Source organism: Oncorhynchus tshawytscha, linkage group LG01 (genome assembly GCF_018296145.1).
Source record: "Oncorhynchus tshawytscha isolate Ot180627B linkage group LG01, Otsh_v2.0, whole genome shotgun sequence".
In the NCBI taxonomy this organism is placed as follows: Eukaryota; Metazoa; Chordata; class Actinopteri; order Salmoniformes; family Salmonidae; genus Oncorhynchus; species Oncorhynchus tshawytscha.
In genome coordinates, this window is record NC_056429.1 from 52,304,019 (window position 1) to 52,327,528 (window position 23,510).

Sequence of the window (23,510 nt, forward strand, 5' to 3'; positions counted from 1 at the left end):
GGATAGATGCCCACCCAGACCCTCCCCTATAGGTTCAGGTTTTGCGTACGGAGTCCGCACCTTTGAGGTGGGGTACTGTCACGCCCTGACCTTAGAGATCCTTTTTATGTCTCTATTTGGTTTGGTCAGGGTGTGATTTGGAGTGGGTATTCTATGTCCTATTATTTGTATATTTGGCCGGGTAGGGTTCTCAATCTTGGACAGCTGTCTATCGTTGTCTCTGATTGAGAACCATACTTAGGTAGCCCTTTCCCACCTGTCCTTGTGGGAAGTTGACTTTGTTTATGGCACATAGCCTTTAGCTTCACGGTTTGTTTTGTAATGTTTATTGTTTTGTTCGGCGTCTTTTCAAATAAAGAAGAAAATCTAAGCTCACCACGCTGCGCCTTGGTCCAGTTCATTCAACAGCCGTGACAACTGTAGATGCTCAAAGCAGATCAATCAAATAATTTAGTGTAATTTAGACTTAAACTCACCTCATCTTGTGATTCTTCATTGAGGCACAGCATGCTTTTAGTCATGTGATTATTTGGAGTGTAAAGGTTTGAGTTTAAAGTCATGTTGCAGGCAGAGTCAACCGACACTTCTGGGTCTTGAGCTGGGCAGGCCAAAGTGGGATCATCACGTGTTCCACTTTGACCGTCTGAATCTGTTTTATCACCACATATGGGCATGTGAGAATGTCTGTCCCCTTCTGACATCTCATTGTCTCTCACTGAGCCCCATTGCTTGGAGTCACTGCACTCATAAGGGGCTGTATCTCTATCCCCTCTCTTGCTCCAAACAGACCCGTGCCCCATGCATTCCTCAGCTCCTATCTCCGTGAGGTCCGATACATTGACACTGATATCCTCGTGGGGCGTTGGCGGGTGTGTGGGGGGATTATTGGAGTCTGGGACAGAGCAGGAACGATTCAGAACCCCCCTCACCCTCCCAGCCCTCTCCTGAGCCCTCCTTCGTACAGGGGAACTGTTCTGAGATCTGCTATCCAACTGCGAACCAAACATGTCCTCCTCTATGACACATCCATCCTCTTCCACATCCCCCATACCATCAGCCCACAGGGTGGAGTCCCAGGACCCACATACGTGATGTCGGAGAGTTCCATTGGGATCGTTTGGGTCTGGATTCTCAGCCGTGGTGTCTGAGACAATGCACTGGTCTTTGAAGCTACTGTCCTCAGAGCTGATGCTCTTGTGGAGCTGCCAGTTGGGTTGGGGCTGCTGCCATCGAGCCTCCCAAGAGCCATCCCACCCATCTGTGGATGGTGGATGGATACACAGTTAGTATGGCTATGGCCACAGCGGACTACAATAGAAATGGATGTTTAAATAGAAATACACAAAGATATCTCATGCCTAAAGGCAAACCTTGAAATGTTGCAACGGATTCGATTGACAGGACTCTTCTTCCTATAGAAGAGAGTTTCCGGCACAGGACTGTGGAAGAGGTATGTTCTAGCTTTTCCTCTGCAAGGGATAGGATGTCCTGAGGGTGAGATACATATAATATTGTAGCTATATTAGCTAACACAAACATACGTATTCTATGATGCAACTTGTCTTTATTACGTTTCATTTCATCGTTGATGCTTCAATGTTGAGGACTCAGTGTTGAAACAGTTTAATTTGTTTCCCCCAAAAAAATACATCCTGTAACTGGTATACACTTAATGTTAAAGTTTTATCCCCTGTGTAGAATTCTGGTTTCATGCATGACTGTGACATCATCCATTCTTTATGCTTTTCCCTATCTGCATTGCACTGTCATTGCTCTTCCACACGGTGCTGCTCATGTTCACTGTCTGTGCACATCTACAGTATTACAGTTGCATATCAGTTTGTCATGTCTCTTGTATCTGTTTACAAAAAGGGTCTATAGTAGGCCTGTTACTATTCATACTACTACTACTATTGATAGTGCTATCATTACTACTTGAGAGAAAATCCATTTGGATATTTCTTACACCATATTACCTGTAATAATTTGTATAATAAGAGTGTAAAGACAGCACTCCATTAAAGGTCATCCATGATGGTGACCTTACCTGGGGGTGTGGCCTGTCCTCTGGCCCCTTCTCCTGCATCTGCTCCAGCAGTCTCTGAATCTCCTCCCCCAGCTCTGCCTCCAGTTCTGGCTCAATGACAAAGTCCAGCGCAGCAGAGAGGGTGGAACCTAGAGAGTACATGTGTCCCTGGAGGAGACACAGAGAGTCATTGACCTTAAACTAACCCCTAGAACCAGACACATGCAATTGTTTATCATAAAATATAACGACTAGACACTGCTTAGACATGTTGACACTGCTTGGACATGTTTGCCTTCAACCATATGGGATTTAGAACATAAACTATGTGTAATTTATGATCTCGTGTCAGCACCTTGTGTACCAAAACAAACAGCCATAAAGCACTACTGTATCCCGTGATCACTGTAACCTCACATTATTAGTATAGGTAGCACAAGTCCTTTGGGCAACTCTGTGGGGTCTTACTGGAAACCGAGCCTAGTTGGCATGCGGTTGGTTGAGGAAGTAATTCATCGGGCCATTAAGAAGTAAATAAAGCTGCGGCAGGCCAAGGCCAAGTTGCTCCCTCATTTGACCATTTGACCCTCATGGAGCTCTTTGTTGCAATTATGGCTTACTTGTTGGCTCCTGAAAGAATCCGAACTAGGTGTTTTTTAGGCCAAATCTCAGACAAGATACAAGATTCCAAACAATTAAAAGGAATGCGACCCGTACTTATGTGTTGGATATGGGAAAGGCAGAAGATCCAGATCTCAAAGTGTGACTCATAACAAAAATAGTTAGCTGAAGCCTCTCTAAGTCAAAATGTCTGTCTCACATAAACAGAGCCAACATGTTAAATCCACCAGCTGCGGTAAGGACATGTTTACTTCCTGTTGTGTGTGCAAGCAGGTCCCCGCGATAGAAATAGAATTACTATAATTAATGACATTTCTAATGCCTCAGCTGCTCCCACTTGGAGCACATACATTGGAAGACCAGATAAATTAGACAAACATAGACACACAATGGTTTATTTAGTACTCAATGACACACACATTAAACCTGAAATTGATCAACTGATAAATGTAGACTAGGCAGGAAATCAATGTATAGGGCTACATGGTTACAATGAGTGACAACACAGAGGGAGAAATTACAGAGAATTACAGAGAAGATTGAGGGAGATCTGAATTAAAATAAGTGAACGCGAGACGAGAGCGAGAAGAGATTATTATTTATCCCCCCCCCCCCTTATTAGCACTGACTTTGCTTATAGCTACAGTACTTTATTGAGGGAAACAATGTACTTACTATGACTGCGATATGTGGTTGTCCCACCTAGCTATCTTAAGATGAACACACTAACTGTAAGTCGCTCCGGATAAGAGCGTCTGCTAAATGACTCAAATGTAAAAGTAAACGAGTTAATGAGACAGAATGTGAGCGATACTAAAAGAGAGTGAAATCCTTTCTTAGTGAGACATATTGTTATCTTCTGTATTTGCTGCTAAACATAGAGGATATAGATTTCTTTGATTTCTCCCATGACTGCGAAGTAGCCTTTCATAGTGAAATAATCCACTTACCTCAAAGGTACTGCCAGTCTTGTCAAACTCTGGAGGTATAAACGATCCCTCAGGATCATCTGCAAGACAAGCATTCAAAAGTATGTCTACATTTTTTTATTTTATTAGGCAAGCCAGTTAAGAACAATTTCTTATTTACAATGATGGCCTACCGGGGAACAGTGGGTTAACTGCCTTGTTCAGGGGCAGAAGGACAGATTTTTACCTTGTCAGCTCGGGGATTCGATCGAGCAACCTTTCGGTTACTGGCACAATGCTCTAACCACTAGGCTACCCACCTGCCGAGTGTGTAATAAACATTTTATTATATGAGGTAGGCCTACTGTCCCAAAGAAATATGATGAAGGTGCTAAGCCAACGAAACCACTTGTAACCAGTCATCGACATAATTCAGTCCAGCAGAATTAGCACACAACAACACAGCTCGTTAAAAATTGTAATAAATGTGTTATTACATGTGGTGTTGGTATCGGTCTTAATTGACAATACGTTGCCTATTATAAAACCATGTGCTAAGCCACAACACATTAAGAACACCTGCTCTTTCCATGACATAGGGTTTTTCACGCTCAACAGTTTCCTGTGTGTATCAAGAATGACCACAACTGTGGGAAGCATTGGAGTCAACATGGGGCAGCATCCCTGTCAAACTATTTGGAAACAACTCAATATTAGGTAAGGTGTTCCTAATGTTTGTAAACTCAGCAAAAAAAGAAAGGTCCTCTCACCGTCAACTCCGTTTATTGTCAGCAAACTTAACACGTGTAAATATTTGTATGAACATAACAAGATTCAACAACTGAGACATAAACTTAACAAGTTCCACAGACATGTGACTAACAGAAATAGAATAATGTGTCCCTGAACCAAGGGGGGGTCAAAATCAAAAGTAACAGTCAGTATCTGGTGAGGCCACCAGCTGCATTAAGTACTGCAGTCCATCTCCTCCTCATGGACTGCACCAGATTTGTCCGTTCTTGCTATGAGATGTTACCCCACTCTTCCACCTGCAAGTTCTGGGTGGAATTTCTGGGGGAGAATGGCCCTAGTCCTCACCCTCCGATCCAACAGGTGGGATTGAGATCCGGGCTCTTCGCCGGCAATGGCAGAATACTGACATTCCTGTCTTGCAGGAAATCACGCACAGAATGAGAAGTATGGCTGGTGGCATTGTCATGCTGGAGGGTCATGTCAGAATGAGCCTGCAGGAAGGGTACCACATGAAGGTGGATGATATTTTCCCTGTAACACACAGCGTTGAGATTGCCTGCAATGACAACAAGCTCAGTTCGATGATCCTGTGACACACCGCCCCAGAAGATGATGGACCCTCCACCTCCAAATCAATCCCACTCCAGAGTACAGGCCTCGGTGTAACGCTCATTTCTTCGACGATAAACGCAAATCCGACCATCACCCCTGGAGAGACAAAACCGTGACTCATCAGTGAAGAGCACTTTTTGCCAGTCCTTTCTGGTCCAGCAACGGTGGGTTTGTGCCCATAAGCAACGTTGTTGCCGGTGATGTGTGGTGAGGACCTGCCTTACAACAGGTCTACAAGCCCTCAGTCCAGCCTCTCCCAGCCTATTGTGAACATTCTGCGCACTGATGGAGTGATTGTGGGTTCCTGGTGTAACTCGGGCAGTTGTTGTTGCCATCCTGCACCTGTCCCGCAGGTGTGATGTTCGGATGTACCGATCCTGTGCAGGTGTTGATACACGTGGTCTGCCACTGCGAGGACGATCAGCTGTCCATCCTGTCTCCCTGTAGCGCCGTCTTAGGCATCTCACAGTACGGACATTGCAATTTATTGCCCTGGCCACATCTGCAGTCCTCATGCCTCCTTGTAGCATGCCTAAGGCACATTCACGCAGATGAGCAGGGACCCTGGGCATCTTTCTTTGGTGTTTTTCCAGAGTCAGTAGAAAAGCCTCTTTAGTGTCCTAAGTTTTCATAACTGTGACCTTAATTGCCTACCGTTAGTAAGCTGTTAGTGTCTTAACGTCCGTTCCACAGGTGCATGTTCATTAATTGTTTATGGTTCATTGAACAAGCATGGGAAACAGTGTTTAAACCCTTTACAATGAAGATCTGTGAAGTTATATGGATTTTTACGAATTATCTTTGAAAGACAGGGTCGCTTCTTTTATTGCTGAGTTTATATTATTCAATAGCTCAGGGAAAACCCAGACTAATGAGACTGCAGCTAACTCCTGATCAAAGCCTTGGTGTCACGATGCGGAGCCTTTTCAGTCTTAAGTAGGCCATTGTTTGTGCTGGGTTGAAAGGAGGGATAATGCCTCTTCCCACAGCTAGAGACTGTTTAGTAGGTCAGGTCTAGATTTGGGGCTTGTGAAGTTGACCATGCGGTTGAATTTTAACAGTGAGGAGGCAACAATGTAGATCTGGTTCTTTATGCCCAGAGTGAGACTTTATATTAGCAAAGTGAGGATTAGACTTAACATAGCCGACGAGACTGTACAAGTACAGTGGCTGTCACGCCCTGTTCTTAGTATTTTGTGTTTATATATTTATTTGGTCAGGCCAGGGTGTGACATGGGTTTATTTTGTGTTGTTTTTGTATTGGGGTTTTAGTAGGTATTGGGATTGTGGCTGAGTAGGGGTGTCTAGCATAGTCTATGGCTGCCTGAGGCGGTTCTCAATCAGAGTCAGGTGATTCTCGTTGTCTCTGATTGGGAACCATATTTAGGTAGCCTGGGTTTCACTGTGTGTTTGTGGGTGATTGTTCCTGTCTCTGTGTTAGTTGTCACCAGATAGGCTCAGTCACTTTGGTTTTTCTTTTTTCATTGTTTTGGAAGAGAAAAGAACGAGCGCCATTCTCCTTGCGGAGATGGTGCTAAATCCATCAACACGGTCCGTCCCTGGGATTGGGCTGGCCAACACGATTCGGTTTGCTTGGAAGGAAAAGGAGTTGGAGCCTTTAGGACGGGAAACTTTTGGAAGGATAATATTGATGGGGATTCTAAAGCTGACGGTGAAGGACGTGTTTTGTTTCCAAGGCAACTCGTTGGAGGGAGCATACGACGTGGCACTATATACAGAGGAGAAACACAATGATATCCTGAGAAGGGCAAGAGCAGTGGGAGGTGAGAGGCCGATGTGCCACTATGAAATAACAAGCCTGGCGAAGAACAACTTTAGGGTTGTAACTGTCAACATTTACAACCCATACGTTAAGGACGAAGAGGTGAGGGCATTTCTGGGGAGATACATGGATAACGTCTCCTCAGCAAGGCACCTCAAAGACACCCTTGGGTTTTGGAATGGGAGGAGAGGCTTCCAGGCCCTCCTCAGGGAGGACCCAAAGGGACATGGTGGCTACCTCCATCCTCCTGCTATGTTCTCCCTAGGGGCTGACAGGGGGGATGTTGTTTTATGCATGTCAGCCCCCATTTTGCAGGCGCTGTATGGCCTACGGCCACATATTCGCCTCGTGCAGCACAAGAAAATGCAGATTTTGTGGATCTGAGGAACACGAGGTGAGGGATTGTGACAAGCCTAAGGCGTGCCACGGGTGTGGCTCGTCAGCACACCTGTGGCGTGGGTGCCCGGCCCGTCAGAGGTCATATGCGTCTGCGGCTGGTGGGGAGCAGGAGCGGGGGATGGGGGAAGAAGAGGGCGGAAGGAAGCACGCCTCATGACCAGAGTACAGGTCCAGAGGGGAAGGCCGCAAGGAAGGAGGAGGAGCAAGAAGCGGCGGATGGAAGATAGAAGGAAACAGAAGGCACAGGAGTAGGAGAACCAGGAAAAGCGGCGGAAGAAGGCAACCGAGTGGAGGAGCATGAGAGAGAAGAAAGCGAGGGAGGAGTGTTGGAGAAGAAGACGGTGGAAGAGCAAGTGGACTGGGGGGAAAGTGCCCTGGTGGAAGAGATGAGGGGTATGGTGGAGGAGCTGGCGGGGGGGAGGGTGGTATCTCTCCACTGCCGCCATCAAAGAGAGAATGAAGAGGAGGGTGGATGGCGACAGTGAGAGGGAGGGGATGGCCAAGAGAGTGATGGGGGTGGGAGAAACCTCTGGGTTGCTGCTGGTTTCCCCAGGCCCTCAACTTCTGTTGGGTGGGGACACACCTAACAAGACTCAGGACTGGGTACAGGAGGAGGTGGGGAGTTTTTTGTTTGGGGACTCAGCCTCCCCGATTTTTTTCCAAACCAGCTGCAGCACTGGGGAGGGGGAGGAGTGTGGGGATAGACCCAGGGTGCAGGGCACCCCGGAGCCAAACACTATTCCTGCATCCTGGGTTGGTGAGATGGAGGAAGAGGGGGGGATGTCGGGAGTACGGATGGTGTTCTCACCGGTAGATATGGAGCAGGGGAGCATCGGGTGAGTCTCCTGTTTTTTTTTTTTTTCCTGTCTGGGTTTAGAATTTGAGTGTATTACATGTTTTATTTTATTTTTTCATGGGGACTAATTTTACTTTTGTTAGTTTAAATGTAAGGGGTTTAAGGGATTTTGTTATCAGGGGGGGTTTTAGTTATTTGGAGGGTGTGGGGTTTGATTTTTGTTTTTTACAGGAGGTTCACCTGAGGGATGGAGGGGATGTTAGTAGGTTTAAGAGGGAGTGGGACAAGGGGGAGTCGGTTTGGGGTATTGGGGGTGCACTCATCGGGGGTAGGGATTTTGTGTGGGCACAGGGAGGTAAAAGTGGAGGATTCTTTTGTGGTAATGCAGGGAGGGTTATAGGGGTGGATGTCACGATAAGGGATTGTAAATTTAGATTAGTGGTGGTGTATGGGCCACAGGTGGTGGCAGACAGGAGGGAGATGGTGGACTGTCTGACGCCCTGTGTGTCACAAATAGGAAATGAGTGATAGGGGGGATTTTAATACAGATTTAGGAATAGGGGGATAGCAGTGCAGGCGCCATTACCGGGCTAATGGCTTGCCATGGTCTGGTTGATGGTGGTCTGCACACTACTCCGAAAATGGCCGGTCCTACATGGCGCAACTCCAGGGGGTTGAGCGGAGGCTCGACTATATTTTTGTACCCAGGTCTTTGGGTAAGTTGTCTGGGCGGCTGTTGCCTGTTTTCTTTTCGGATCACGACGGAGTGCTCCTGCAGGTGGGGTCGCCAGTCTGCCTCTTTGGTAGGGGGTACTGGAAGTTAGATCGGGATGTGCTGGAGGAGCAGGCTTTTGTTGACGGGTTTTATGGTTTCTTTTGGAGGCTTGAAGGCCTCCGGTCCATGTGCAAGGGGGTGTTAGAGTGGTGGGAATTAGTTAAGGTGAGGATTAGGGCTTTTATAATAGGGTATTGCAAGAGGAAAAAAAGGGAAGAGAGGAGGGAGGTGGATCGTATCCAAAGGTTAATTGAACTCGAGTACGAGGCAGGCAACCTCGGCGGGTCGTTTGACTGGGAGAGATCCGCAACCCTAAAGGCGCAGCTCAGGGAGTTGCAGGAGCGGAAGGCTCGAGCTTTCCTGGAGCGTGCGCATAGTGGCTTTCTAGAACACAATGAGACTTGTTCTGATATGTTCTTTAAGTCGGTTAGGGCCAGACAGAGTAGGAAGTTAATGCATGGCGTTAGGGAAGAAAATGGTAGTATAGTTAGAAAACCAGAGGAAATGGTCAGGGTGACAACTGATCATTTCCAAGGTTTATTTAAGGAAAGGGAAATAGATGTAGAGCAGGGAAATGTGTTTTTAGAACACTTGTCCAGGCGGTTGCCGGAGGACATTAGAGAAGTGATGGAGGCCCAGATCTCACTAGAAGAGGTTGAGAGCGCTCTTAGGAGGATTGGAAAAGGGAAGGTGCCTGGGATGGATGGGCTGCCGGCTGAGTTTTATCTCAAGTTTTGGGGTATACTTGGACCAGTGGTCCTCGAAGTCTTGAAGGACAAGGTCCCTTGCCATCTTTGGGGATTTCACCCGAGCGTCGGGAGCGGTTCTGAACCATGCAAAGTCTTCCGTCAAGTTTTTCGGGAAGATGGCGCGGTAGAACGGATGTGCCCGGGGTTCTCTCTCTGTGAGGGGCCCTGAGGATTCTCGGGGTCCATTTTGAGACCTCCGGCTCAGCGACGTTAAACTGGAACATGCGTATCGCAGTGGTACAGAGGAAGCTAGCAATGTGGAAGGCTAGGTATTTGTCTTTTATGGGCAAAGTCCTGGTCCTAAAGGTGGATGTGTTGCCGTCTCTTTTGTATTTGACGTACATCTACCCATTGCCGGCTTGTCTGAGGAGGCCTCTAGTGAGGCTTGTGTTTCAGTTCATGTGGAGTGGCAGGTGCGAGTGGGTCACCAGGGCACGCATGCTCTGTCCCATCGGGGAGGGAGGTAGGGGGGTACCACATTTCCCCCTCAAGCTGGATGCAATTTTTGTTTCTTTCTTGTTAACGGAGCTTGCTCATCCAGTGATACACCCGTCCGGTTACCTCCTGCGGGTGTTCTTCTCGTATCAGGCGAGAAGCGTAATGGTGTGGTCTAACACGGGTCCTCGGGCGGAACAGCTGCCGTGGCACTTTAGTCATGCGGCCAAGTGGCTGCATGTACACCCTGAGGTTGAAGTTGCCGAGTAGGTTTAGATCACAGGCACCTGTACGAGGAGGTCAGAAAGGCAGGGAGTCCGGCGCCTGTAGTGGGCATCTCGGAAGTGGTCTGGGAGGGAGTGCAGGCGCGGGGTCTGGACAACAGGCTCAAGGACCTGAATTGGTTGAGCCTCCATAAGTGCTTGCCGGTACGTTCCATCATGTACCGGTATAATTTGGTGCAATCCCCCACCTGTCCAAGATCCTCTTGTGGCAGGGAGGAGACTGTGCGCCATGTCTTTTGGGACTGTGCCTTTGCCGGAGTAGTATGGGCTTGGGCACGGGTGTTGTTAGGTTTGGTAAGGGGGATTTTGTATTGACGTGGACCAGGTTAGAGAGAGGTGTAGGGAGAGCGAGAGGGACGGATAGGGACAGGTTTCTGCTCTGGCTTCTCATGAGTCTCTTTAAACGGGGGGGCTGTGGGAAGCCAGGCAGAACATGGTGAAGACAGGGAGAGATTGGGGGTGGAAGGGATAGTGAGGAGGGTGGAAGGAGATTTGAGGGGGAGAATGAAGAGGGAGGAGAAGAAGTGGGGGCAGCATGCTGCTCGGGAGAGGTGGAAGGGGGGTTTAGGGCTGGGTGTCATTTAGATTTGTAAGGGGATAGATTAGGGACGGGGAGATAGGGAAAGGTAATTTGTAGGGTGACGGGGAGGGAAGATGCTCCCCTGAGTTTTTGTTTGGGGTTTTTGTTTTGTTTAGTTAAATTAAAATACCATTGTTGGAGTATGTATGAAAATTATGAGTTGTAAAAGAATGAATGGTATTGAAGGTAATAAATTATTTTTTTTATATAAGATAACCTAAACAGTCTTTCACGTTACGTTTGTTGTTTTGTTCATTTTTTCTTCATCATTAAATATGTATCTAACTTACCACGCTGCATTTTGGTCTGACTCTCTTTCGACGGAAGAAAACCGGAACAGAATCACCCACCACAACTGGACCAAGCAGCGTGGTGACAGGCAGCGACAGCAATGAAAGGAGGAATGGACATGGGAGGACGTTATGGACAGCAAGAATATAGAGTATACGACTTGGGAGGAAATAGACAGGTGGGCGGTCGACCCAGAGAAAGTGCCGGAGCCCGCCTGGGATTCGCTGGAGCAGTGCGAAGAGGGCTATAGGAGAATGGAGTCGAAGAGAAAAGCACGGCGGCGCAGAAGGGAGCCCGAGAGTCAGCCCCAAAAATTTCTTGGGGGGGGCTCAGGGAGAGTGCGGCAGAGTCAGGGTTCAGACCTGAGCCAACCCCCCCCTGTTTATCGTGAGGAGCAGCGATCACAGGACTTCTGGACGTGGGAGGAGATATTGGACGGAAAAGGACCCTGGACACAGCCTGGAGAATATCGCCGCTCCAAAGAAGAACTGGAGGCGGCGAAAGCGGAAAGGCGCTGGTATGAAGAGGCAGCACGGCGACGCGGATGGAAGCCCGAGAGTCCGCCCCAAAAATGTATTGGGGGGGGGCTCAGGGAGAGTGTGGCAGAGTCAGGGTTCAGACCTGAGCCAACTCCCCCTGTTTATCGTGAGGAGCCAAGGAGGAGACCAGAACCAGAGCCGGTGTTGGAGGTGAGTGAAGCAGAGACTGTGAAGGAGTTAATGGGGAAAGTGGAGGAGAGAGTTATGAGGGAGTTGCTAGTTTGGTGCTTTAGGTATGATATTCGTCCGACGGAGCGTGTCGGGGATTTGATGGCACCTGGGTCAGCGCTCCATACTCGTCCTGAGGTGCGTGTTAGTCGGCTGGTGAAGAGTGTGCCAGCCTCACGCACTAGGCCTCCTGTATACCTACCTAGCCTTGCACGTCCTGTGCCAGTCCTGCTCTCAGGCTCTCCAGTACACCTTCACGGTCCGGTCCATCCTGTGCCACCTTCACACACCAGTTCTCCGGTGGCAGCTACCCGCACCAGGCTTCCTGTGCGTGTCCTCGGTTCAGTACCACCAGTGCCAGCACCACGCACCAGGCCTTCAGTGCGCCTCGCCTGTTTAGCACTATCAGAGCCTTCCTCCTCTCCAGCGCTGCCGGAGTCTCCCGCCTGTTCAGCGCAGCCAGAGCCTTCCTCCTCTACAGCGCTGCTGGAGTCTCCCGCCTGTTTAGCGCAGCCAGAGCCTTCCTCCTCTCCTGCGCTGCCGGAGTCTCCCGCATGTTCAGCACTGCCAGAGCCTTCCTCCTCTACAGCGCTGCTGGAGTCTCCTGCCTGTTCAGCGCAGCCAGAGCTGCCAGCCTGCATGGAGCAGCCTGAGCTGCCAGCCTGCATGGAGCAGCCAGAGCTGTCAGTCTACATGGAGCAGCCTGAGCTGCCAGCCTACATGGAGCAGCCTGAGCTGCCAGCCTGCATGGAGCAGCCTGAGCTGTCAGTCTGCATGGAGCAGCCAGAGATGCCAGTCTGCATGGAGCAGCCAGAGCTGGAGCAGCAGAGCTGCCAGCTGCCAGTCTGCATGGAGCAGCCTGAGCTGTCAGTCTGCATGGAGCAGCCAGAGATGCCAGTCTGCATGGAGCAGCCAGAGATGCCAGTCTGCATGGAGCAGGCAGAGCTGGAGCAGCCAGAGCTGTCAGTCTGCATGGAGCAGCCAGAGATGCCAGTCTGCATGGAGCAGCCAGAGATGCCAGTCTGCATGGAGCAGGCAGAGCTGGAGCAGCCAGAGATGCCAGTCTGCATGGAGCAGCCAGAGCCGCCAGTCTGCATGGAGCAGCCAGAGATGCCAGTCTGCATGGATCATCCAGAGCCGCAGTCTGCATGGAGCAGCCAGAGCCGCCAGTCTGCATGGATCAGCCAGAGCCGCCAGTCTGCATGGATCATCCAGAGCCGCCAGTCTGCATGGAGCAGCCAGAGCCGCCAGTCTGCATGGAGCAGCCAGAGCCGCCAGTCTGCATGGAGCAGCCAGAGCCGCCAGTCTGCATGGAGCAGCCAGAGCCGCCAGTCTGCATGGAGCAGCCAGAGCCGCCAGTCTGCATGGAGCAGCCAGAGCCGCCAGTCTGCATGGAGCAGCCAGAGCCGCCAGTCTGCATGGAGCAGCCAGAGCCGCCAGTCTGCATGGAGCAGCCAGAGCCGCCAGTCTGCATGGAGCAGCCAGAGCCGCCAGTCTGCATGGAGCAGCCAGAGCCGCCAGTCTGCATGGAGCAGCCAGAGCCAGTCTGCATGATCAGCCAGATCCGCCAGTCTGCATGGATCCAGCCAGTCAGCCAGTCTGCATGGAGCAGCCAGAGCCGCCAGTCTGCATGGAGTCAGCCAGATCCGCCAGACTGCATGGAGCAGCCAGATCCGCCAGTCAGCCAGGATCTTCCAGATCCGCTAGTCAGCCAGGATCCGTCAGTCAGCCATGATCTTCCAGATCCGCCAGTCAGCCAGGATCCACCAGTCAGCCATGATCTTCCAGATCCGCCAGTCAGCCAGGATCCACCAGACAGCCATGATCTTCCAGATCCGCCATTCAGCCAGGATCCGCCAGTCAGCCATGATCTTCCAGATCCGCCAGTCAGCCAGGATCCGCCAGTCAGCCATGATCTTCCAGATCCGCCAGTCAGCCAGGATCCACCAGTCAGCCAGGATCTTCCAGATCCGCCAGTCAGCCATGATCCTCCAGATCCGCTTACTGCCTGCCTGAGTTTCCTCTCAATACTGGGCTTCCTCTCAGTACTAGGCATCCTCTCAGTGCTGAACTTCCCCTCAGTCCCGAGCTTCTACCTCAGTCCCGAGCTGCCCCTCAGTCCAGTGGGGTCCTTGTTGAGGGTTATTAGGCCTAGGTCGGCGGCGAGGGTCGCCAATCAAAGGACGCGTTACAGGGGGACTAAGACTTGGTTGGAGTGGGGTCCACGTCCCGAGCCGGAGCCGCCACCGTGGACAGACGCCCACCCGGACCCTCCCCTATGGGTTTTAGTGTGCGGCCGGGAGTCCGCACCTTGGGGGGTTCTGTCACGCCCTGGTCTTAGTATTTTGTGTTTATATATTTATTTGGTCAGGCCAGGGTGTGACATGGGTTTATTTTGTGTTGTGTTTTTGTATTGGGGTTTTAGTAGGTATTGGGATTGTTGCTGAGTAGGGGTGTCTAGCATAGTCTATGGCTGCCTGAGGCGGTTCTCAATCAGAGTCAGGTGATTCTCGTTGTCTCTGATTGGGAACCATATTTAGGTAGCCTGGGTTTCACTGTGTGTTTGTGGGTGATTGTTCATGTCTCTGTGTGTGTTAGCACAAGATAGACTGTTTAGGTTTTCACGTTACATTTGTTGTTTTGTTTTGTTCGTTTTTTCTTCATCATTAAATATGTATCTAACTTACCACGCTGCATTTTGGTCCGACTCTCTTTCGACGGAAGAAAACCGTAACAGTGGCAAGAAAAAGTATGTGAACCCTTTGGAAATACCTGGATTTCTGCATACATTGGTCATAAAATTTGATATGATCTTCATCTACGTCACAACAATAGGCAAACACAGTCTGCTTAAACTAATAACACACAAACAATTCCACATTTTCATGTCTTTATTGAACACACAGTGTAAACATTCACAGTGCAGGGTGGAAAAAAGTATGTGAACCCTTGGATTTAATAACCGGTTGACCCTCCTTTGGCAGCAATAACCTCAACCTCAACGTTTTCTGTAGTTGCGGATCAGACCGGCACAATGGTCAGGAGGAATTTTGGACCATTCCTCCTAACAAAACTGTTTCAGTTCAGCTTCAATTGGCAGACAGCCTTACATTCTCCTGCAAAATGTCTTGAAAAACTTGGGAATTCATTTTTCCGTTTATGATAGCAAGCTGTCCAGGCCCTGAGGCAGGAAAGCAGCCCCAAACCACGATTCTCTCTCCGCCATACTTTACAGTTGGGATGAGGTTTTGATGTTGGTGTGCTGTGCCTTTTTTTCTCCACAGATAGTGTTGTGTGTTCCTTCCAAACAACTCAGCTGTAGTTTCATCTGTCCACAGAATATTTTGCCAGTAGCCCAGTGGAACATTCAGGTGCACTTTTGCAAACTTCAGATGTGCAGCAATGTTTTTTTGGAGAGTGGTGGCATCTTCTGTGGTGTCCTCCCATTCTTGTTTAGTGTTTTACGTATCGTAGGCTCGTCAACAGAGATGTTAGTATGTTCCAGAGATTTCTGTAAGTCTTTAGCTGACACTCCAGGATTCTTCTTAACCTCATTGAGCATTCTGCACTGTGCTCTTGCATTCATCTTTGCAGGATGGCCACCCCTATGGAGAGTAGCAACAGTGCTGAACTGTTCTCCATTTACAGGCAATTTGTCTTACCGTGGACTGATGAACATCAAGGCTTTTAGAGATACTTTTGCAACCCTTTCCAGCTTTATGCAAGTCAACCATTCTTAATCTTAGGGTCTTCTGAGATCTCTTTTGTTGGAGGCATGGTTCACATTAGGCAATGATTCTTGTGAATAGCAAACTCAAATTTGGTGAGTGTTTTTATAGGGCAAGGCAGCTCTAACCAACATCTCCAATCTCGTCTCATTGATTGGACTCCAGTTTAGCGGACTCCTGACTCCAATTAGCTTTTGGAGAAGTCATTAGCCTAGGGGTTCTCATACTTTTCCCAACCTACACTGTGAATGTTTAAATTATGTATTCAATAGACAATAAAAATACAATAACTTGTGTGTTATTAGTTTAAGCACACTACGTTTGTCTATTGTTGTGACTTAGATGAAGATCAGATCAAATTGTATGACCAATTTATGCAGAAATCTAGGTCATTCCAAAGGGTTCACATACTTTTTTTCCCCCACTGTATTTACAAACAAAAATAACAAACTGGTCGTTGATCAAAGCCAAACTGAACTGAATCAGTATATTAAAGAAAACCCAGGCTCAATAACGCCTGTCAACGGCAGCATGCCAACCTTACCCTCCCTCTCTCTCTCTCTCTCAAACAATGAAAGGACATGGTTTAAATAGGACTACCCATCATGCCTCTGACCAATGAGAACAAGATGTCATTTCACATCATGAAAACTAGAATTCATAAGGAATGAAATACAGAGACATGTTCAGATCGAACTCGATCAAAGTGCTAAACCATGCTTAATGCATAAATATAACATAGGGCTTCAAAGATGACCTTCCCCCTGGGAATTAGCAACTTCTGCATTACCCATACTCCTGAATAAACTATGCACTCTTGAACGCAACCACCGTTTGAAGGTGGAAACTCTGACCAGGTAACGGCCAGATAACCCTCTGTATTAAACAAGTAATACAAGGTAATAATTTACACTTCTCCCTTCACACTTGAATTGTTACACATTATCACAATGTAGTAGTAACGTTTTCTCATCAATTGCATGAACAGAAAGAGTTAGGCTATATTCACTGGAGACGAAACAGCAAAAGATTTTAGCTCCAAAACCATTTGTCTGAGTTCGACCACCAACTCTAAACTTGTTCCTTTCCTTTCACATGTGATCAACAATCAAGACATTGGATTACATGACTACCCCACATTATTACAATAAATGGATTTCTTACAATAGCTTGATTTCTATCATGTGTGTATACAGTACATGACCAGGCAAGACTTTAGACTATGTGATGGAGGACATAGACCAATCGTCACAGTGCCATCTCTGACTACTGGAGTTATGACTGAGGTGCTCCCAACCCAGGTGGAGGGCAAGAACGAACGGCCAAGGAGAAGTGAACACGACTGGGTAGAGACAAAGACAGAGGGAAGAGAAGAGAGGAGAGGTCAGGATGGAATTGTGGAGAGAAAGAAAGAGGGGGAAAGGATGTGAAAGGGAGATGGTGAGTGAGGAAGGAAGGAAATAAATGGAAATATGAGTGGATTGTACTACTGCAAAATGAGCAATCCATAAGAAAAGAGGGAAATACCCGTATAAAGTGCTGTTAATTATTTGGTGAGAGAAAATGTTTTATTGAATAATGGCAATAAATTCACGCAATCTGAAAATAGCACTTTACTCTATTCCAGGTGCATCAACAGCTACAAGGTAAGGCCAAATCACAAGTTAGCTCGGTCTATAATATAACAAGAGAGGCAAACACATACATATTGTAGAAAGGAGACTACAGTGAATTCAATGGGTGAAGGAATGTACTCCCTGCTGTCGTGACGTTGTATTAGTTAAATGTGACGACTGTTGTCCGTCGAATGATTAAACGTTTCTGAATCAAGCAATTATTAACTCATTAACCTGGGGCACCATGGGAAAACTAGTTTTTATTGAGTTTCTATTTCCCAAATTAACTCAAAGAATATCAGAATATCGATTTTACAACAGCCGCTAATTAACCAGTTACCTCAACCAATCTCGTTCTGAACGTCATATAGCCCGTGAATCTGCACGGACACGGGTCTCACCAATGAGTTCGTACCACACCAATCTTAGTTGAATATTTATTTACTAAAAAACTAAACTGATGATAAAAGATACATATAGACAAAACACATTATAGGCTATTGATTAGAACTTAGTACATCGGGCCAACACACTATGGCGCGTTTTACCCAAAATGGGGATTTCAAAGAGAGAGAGAAAAAAGAAAGTATACAAGAGAAATATACATTTGGGTGAATTTGTCAGCTAAGCTTATTCTAACCCTAGCCTTGCCCCAAACTGTCGCTCTTATGGGTCAGAATATAATGATGTAATTACGTGGGGATGATCTCCGAGGATTCTCTGCGTGGACCGTACAGGGGACCGTTCAGCTGCTCGATGACGCACTTCTCCTGCGCACCTCTCTGATCGTCCTCCCAATGTCAGTGTCCTTTTGGCTTAGGAGTCTGTTCCCTCACCCTTGCTATGGAAGGGGTCTTCTGAGGACAGACAGCTCTGTAGCTCAGAGCTCAGGAATGAAACCTTTTAGATAGCATCCAATCCCAGTGAATTGTGGTAAGGGGGTCCGGCTTGAATTCACTCGCTTAGACACAGCTACTCATCCATAGCTTGGATAGAAAGGGATTTCTTTGTCTTCAAACTTGTGTTGCGTTCTGGGTTCGTTTACTATTTAGACCTTGGCTGACGGAAACCATTGTTCCAAAGTCCCTTTATTTCATGTTTAATGTTCTGAGGCTGGTTCTCCATAGTAACAGGACAAAGGAATTTGTCTGTGGCCTGAGATTTACCAGGGGTGTGAGGGGTCATAAAACCCCACATCTTCAGACCCCTAGATCTCTCCTCCTCCGTTGGGTTTGAAAGATAATCTGTAGGGTTGTGGTCTCCTGTAACCTGACCTGATCAGGACAGTCATGACACTGCTAACTATGATTGCAAAAAACAACCTACATTTAATGCTCTCATATTCTCTCAGACGGGACTGGAGAGAGCTAATATTAAAATGTATGACATTGTGTAATGACATTGTGTAATGCCATTTTCTACCAAATCTGACCATAATTCCTGCTTAATAACAAAAACTAAAGCAGGAAATACCAGTGACACACTCAATACGGAAGTGGTCAGATGACGTAGATGCTACACTACAGGACTGTTTTGCTAGCACAGACTGGAATGTTGCGTGATTCATCCAATGGTATTGAGGAGTATACCACCTCAGTCACCGGCTTCATCAATAAGTGAATGGACAACGTCGTCCCCACAGTGACCGTAAGTACATATCCCAACCAGAAGCCATGGATTACAGGCAACATCTGCACCGAGCTAAAAGCTACAGCTTTCAAGGAGCGGGACACTAATCCGGAAGCTTATAAGAAATCCCGCTATGCCCTCAGACAAACCATCAAACAGGCAAAGCGCCAATACAGGACTAAGATTGAATCCTACTACACCTGCTCTGACGCTCGTCGGATGTGGCAGGGCTTGCAAACTATTATGGACTACAAAGGGGAACCCAGCCGCGAGCTTCCCAGTGACGCGAGCCTACCAGACAACCAAATGCCTTTTATGCTCACTTTGAGGAAAGCAACACTGAAGCATGCATAAGAGCACCAGCAGTGTATTCAGAGCATGTACGGACCAACTGGCAAGTGTCTTCACTGACATTTTCAACCTCTCCCTGACAGTGTCTATAATACCTACATGTTTCAAGCAGACCACCATAGTCCCTGTGCCCAGGAATGGGAAAGGTAACCTGCCTAAATGACTCCCGCCCCATAGCACTCACATCGGTAGCCATGAACTGCTTTGAAAGGCTGGTCATGGCTCACATCAACACCATCATTCCAGAAACCCTAGATCCACTCCAATTCGCATACCACCCCAACAGATCCACAGATGTCTCAATCACACTACACACTGCCCTTTCCCACCTGGACAAAAAGCACAATTACATACAGTGGGGCAAAAAAGTATTTAGTCAGCCACCAATTGTGCAAGTTCTCCCACTTAAAAAGATGAGAGAGGCCTGTAATTTTCATCATAGGTACACTTCAACTATGACAGACAAAATGAGAAGAAAAGAAATCCAGAAAATCACATTGCAAATAAATACATTAAAAAATCCTACAAATTATGGTGGAAAATAAGTATTTGGTCAATAACAAAAGTTTATCGCAATACTTTGTTATATACCCTTTGTTGGCAATGACAGAGGTCAAACGTTTTCTGTCTTCACAAAGTTTTCACACACTGTTGCTGGTATTTTGGCCCATTCCTCCATGCAGATCTCCTCTAGAGCAGTGATGTTTTGGGGCTGTTGCTGGGCAACATGGACTCCCTCCAAAGATTTTCTATGAGGTTGAGATCTGGAGACTGGCTAGGCCACTCCTTCGTTGCCCGGGCGGTGTGTTTGGGATCATTGTCATGCTGAAAGACCCAGCCACGTTTCATCTTCAATGCCCTTGCTGATGGAAGGAGGTTTTCACTCAAAATCTCACTATACATGGCCCCATTCATTCTTTCCTTTACACGGATCAGTCGTCCTGGTCGGTTTGCAGAAAAACAGCCCCAAAGCATGATGTTTCCAACCCCATACTTCACAGTAGGTATGGTGTTCTTTGGATGCAACTCAGCATTCTTTGTCCTCCAAACACAACGAGTTGAGTTTTTACCAAAAAGTTCTATTTTGGTTTCATCTGACCATATGACATTCTCCCAATATTCTTCTGGATCATCCAAATGCTCTCTAGCAAACTTCAGACGGGCCTGGACATGTACTGGCTTAAGCAGGGGGACACGTCTGGCACTGCAGGATTTGAGTCCCTGGCGGCGTAGTATGTTACTGATGGTAGGCTTTGTTAATTTGGTCCCAGCTCTCTGCAGGTCATTCACTAGGCCCCCCCGTGTGGTTCTGGAATTTTTGCTCACCGTTCTTGTGATCATTTTGATCCCACGGGGTGAGATCTTGTGTGGAGCCCCAGATCGAGGGAGATTATCAGTGGTCTTGTATGTCTTCCATTTCCTAATAATTGCTCCCACATTTGATTTCTTCAAACCAAGCTGCTTACCTATTGCAGATTCAGTCTTCCCAGCCTGGTGCAGGTCTACAATTTTGTTTCTGGTGTCCTTCGACAGCTCTTTGGTCTTGGTCATAGTGGAGTTTGGAGTGTGACTGTTTGAGGTTGTGGACAGGTGACTTTTATACTGATAACAAGTTCAAACAGGTGCCATTAATACAGGTAATGAGTGGAGGACAGAGGAGCCTCTTAAAGAAGAAGTTACAGGTCTGTGAGAGCCAGAAATCTTGCTTGTTTGTAGGTGACCAAATACTTATTTTCCACCATAATTTGCAAATTAATTAATTACAAATCCTACAATGTGATTTTCTGGATTTATTTTTCTCATTTTGTCTGTCATAGTTAAAGTGTACCTATGATGAAAATTACAGGCCGCTCTCATCTTTTTAAGTGGGAGAACTTGTACAATTGGTGGCTGACTAAATACTTTTTTGCCCCACTGTATGTGAGAATGCTGTTCATTGACTATAGCTCAGCGTTCAACACCATAGTGCACACAAAGCTCATCACTAAGCGAAGGACCCTGGGACTAAACACCTCCCTCTGCAACTGCATCCTGGACTTCCTGATGGGCCGCCCCCAGGTGGTAAGGGTAGGCAACAACACTGTATATAGCCTCTTTATTGTTATGTCATCTTATTGTGTTACTTTTTATAGAACATTTGACTAGTTTATTTAGCAAATATTTTCTTAACTCTGTCTTGAACTGCATTGTTGGTTAAGGGCTTGTAAGTAAGCATTTCACAGTAAGGTCTACGAATACCTGTTGTATTCGGCGCATGTGACAAATAAAATTTAATTTGATTTGAATGGATACTGCTCCATGAGTAATAACACTGCTGCATACTGAGCATTAATTGGTCACGTAAGGTCACTCTGAATGCTAAATTCCTAAGGGAACACGTGATGATGTCCCACACACATCAGTATTCAAAAAACCGCTCGATTAAACCTAATCAGTGCAGGGGAGAAAAGTAGTAGTATAAGTGCTGGTTAGTATTCCAACATGTGCACAACAAGGGACATGTGACAGCACATCTTATTGTGTCTTAACCAAATTATCTCAATTAGCAAATAGCAATAGATTCTAATGTAAATCCAGGGTGAGTCAAAGGCACTGATAGCCAGCTGACCGCCAGAATATCGGTTACCAGGGAAACAATCCCCTTGGCAACACGGACACTGTTGATCTCATCAATGCTTATCAATTACTGATGTTGCCAGGGAGAAAACGGGAGGCTATCCCTGAACTGTTATGTGTGTGCGTGCGTATGTGTGTGAGCGTCCGGTGTGCATGTACGTCTGTGGATCCATGCATACGTGTGTGTATGTGTTGACGTACCTGCCTACCTGCCTGTGTATGTTTGTGTGGAAGGGACAACAGGGGTGAGCATGACAGGCGGTGAAGCAACCTTGTTTGGTAAAAGACAGATGATTGCAGTTCCCTGAGAGGAGAAGAAGCTAGCCTGTTGGCAGAGTGGATTTCTCAGTATGTCTGAGGGACACGGTGAGACAGAGGCATACTATCCTGAACATGAAGGATATGACTGTTTCACCAACCTTTTCCATCCAAATGAGATGAGGAGCTGCAGACGACTGCAAAATCACATCACACCGATGTAATCATACAATAGCTCAACAGTTTAAGAGACATCCCTCTTTTGCAAAAGCAGCCGTTTTGCATTTTAATTATTTTGGGAACAGGTGGAACTTTCTAGTTTGAAACGTATACTGCTGACCAAAAGAGAATATGATGATGTTTGTAAACAAACTTTTCAAGAGGAGAATCTGAAGCCCTAATCATTAAGCATCTCAGAGTGGGAGTGCTGATCTAAGATCAGTTTGACCTTTGAAGTCATAATAAATAGAAGGGGGGGACCTGAATATGGGCCCTGATCTTCATGACCCATTGACCTCAGATAGGGAGGACAGATTGACCTGTGACCTCAGGATGCCAGGGTTTATCAGATCAGACTGATTGATCAGTGGCGAGAGTGCTGCCTCAGTCATTTACAATAGCAGACAGCATTGACTAACAGATTAACTGTAACTGAAACGAAACACCATAGAATCCACTGAATAACTGATAGACCTAGGTTGTGTTCAATATGCACTAAATGGAAGAAAATAAAGTGAAGCAGGGAGGGAGTACTTGGACTACTGCAAAAAGGATAACTATTTTTTGTTTCTTGTTACAAAACTTTTTAAAATGTTTTTGTGTGCCCTAATGAACATGACCCTGAATGGACAGGGAGACTGGATCATCTCTGAGGTAGAGAGGGCTGTGTTGACTCACCACTGAGTTGCTCCATAAAGCACACATTGCCATGGGCGTTGAAGGCCAGGGTGTCGGGTGTGATGCACAGGGTGTGGAAGAGGGTCGATGGGGCGATACTCTGCAAGGCCAGGACACACTCCACACACACCGCCCACACCTCCTGCTCCGTCAGACAGGTGTCCCGCAACGACAGGATATCTGCCAGGGACACGTTCTCCTGTGGACACACGCACGCATGCACGCACACACACACACACACACACACATATGCACACACACACAAGAGTAACACACATGCACACACAGGCACAATTAATACAGTATGTGTCATGCAGCAATACACACATTTACACCCACACGCTCGTATGTCATGCTGCAAACTGTGCAAAGCCAAGCGGGCACATTTTGTCTTATGAAGAAGCCTTATTACATCAATGAATACGGAACAACTCATGGCATGTTTGACATTTTCAGTGCTGGACTTGTGTGTGAAGAAGAGGGGATCTTTTGTTGGCTTTGCACATGAGCACAAAAGCCAGTCTTTGATGGCACTGAGATAGAGAGACTCCATTGTGATGATGTGTCCAGTACTCTGCATTTCCATTATATGCATGTGACTGAACAGTGGAACAGACCACTGTCTTTTCTCAAAAGTCTCATGGAAGTCTTATGGAACATGGGAATTCAGTTGTTGTAATTTTAAAACACTTAGCA

At 47.1% G+C, this 23,510-nt stretch overlaps 1 protein-coding gene across 1 annotated transcript in view; it reads right to left on the bottom strand.

The window, feature by feature from the left end:
* Positions 1-23,510, bottom strand: part of LOC112252996 (kinase non-catalytic C-lobe domain-containing protein 1) — a 94,223-nt gene that overhangs the window by 64,319 nt on the left and 6,394 nt on the right. The window contains exons 2-6 of the mRNA XM_024424851.2: positions 22,815-23,013; positions 3,598-3,656; positions 2,048-2,194; positions 1,371-1,488; positions 477-1,258 (exon numbers count right to left, since the gene is read on the bottom strand). Of these exons, the coding sequence (XP_024280619.1) occupies positions 477-1,258; positions 1,371-1,488; positions 2,048-2,194; positions 3,598-3,656; positions 22,815-23,013 (1,305 nt within the window). The remainder of the gene's footprint in view (positions 1-476; positions 1,259-1,370; positions 1,489-2,047; positions 2,195-3,597; positions 3,657-22,814; positions 23,014-23,510) is intronic.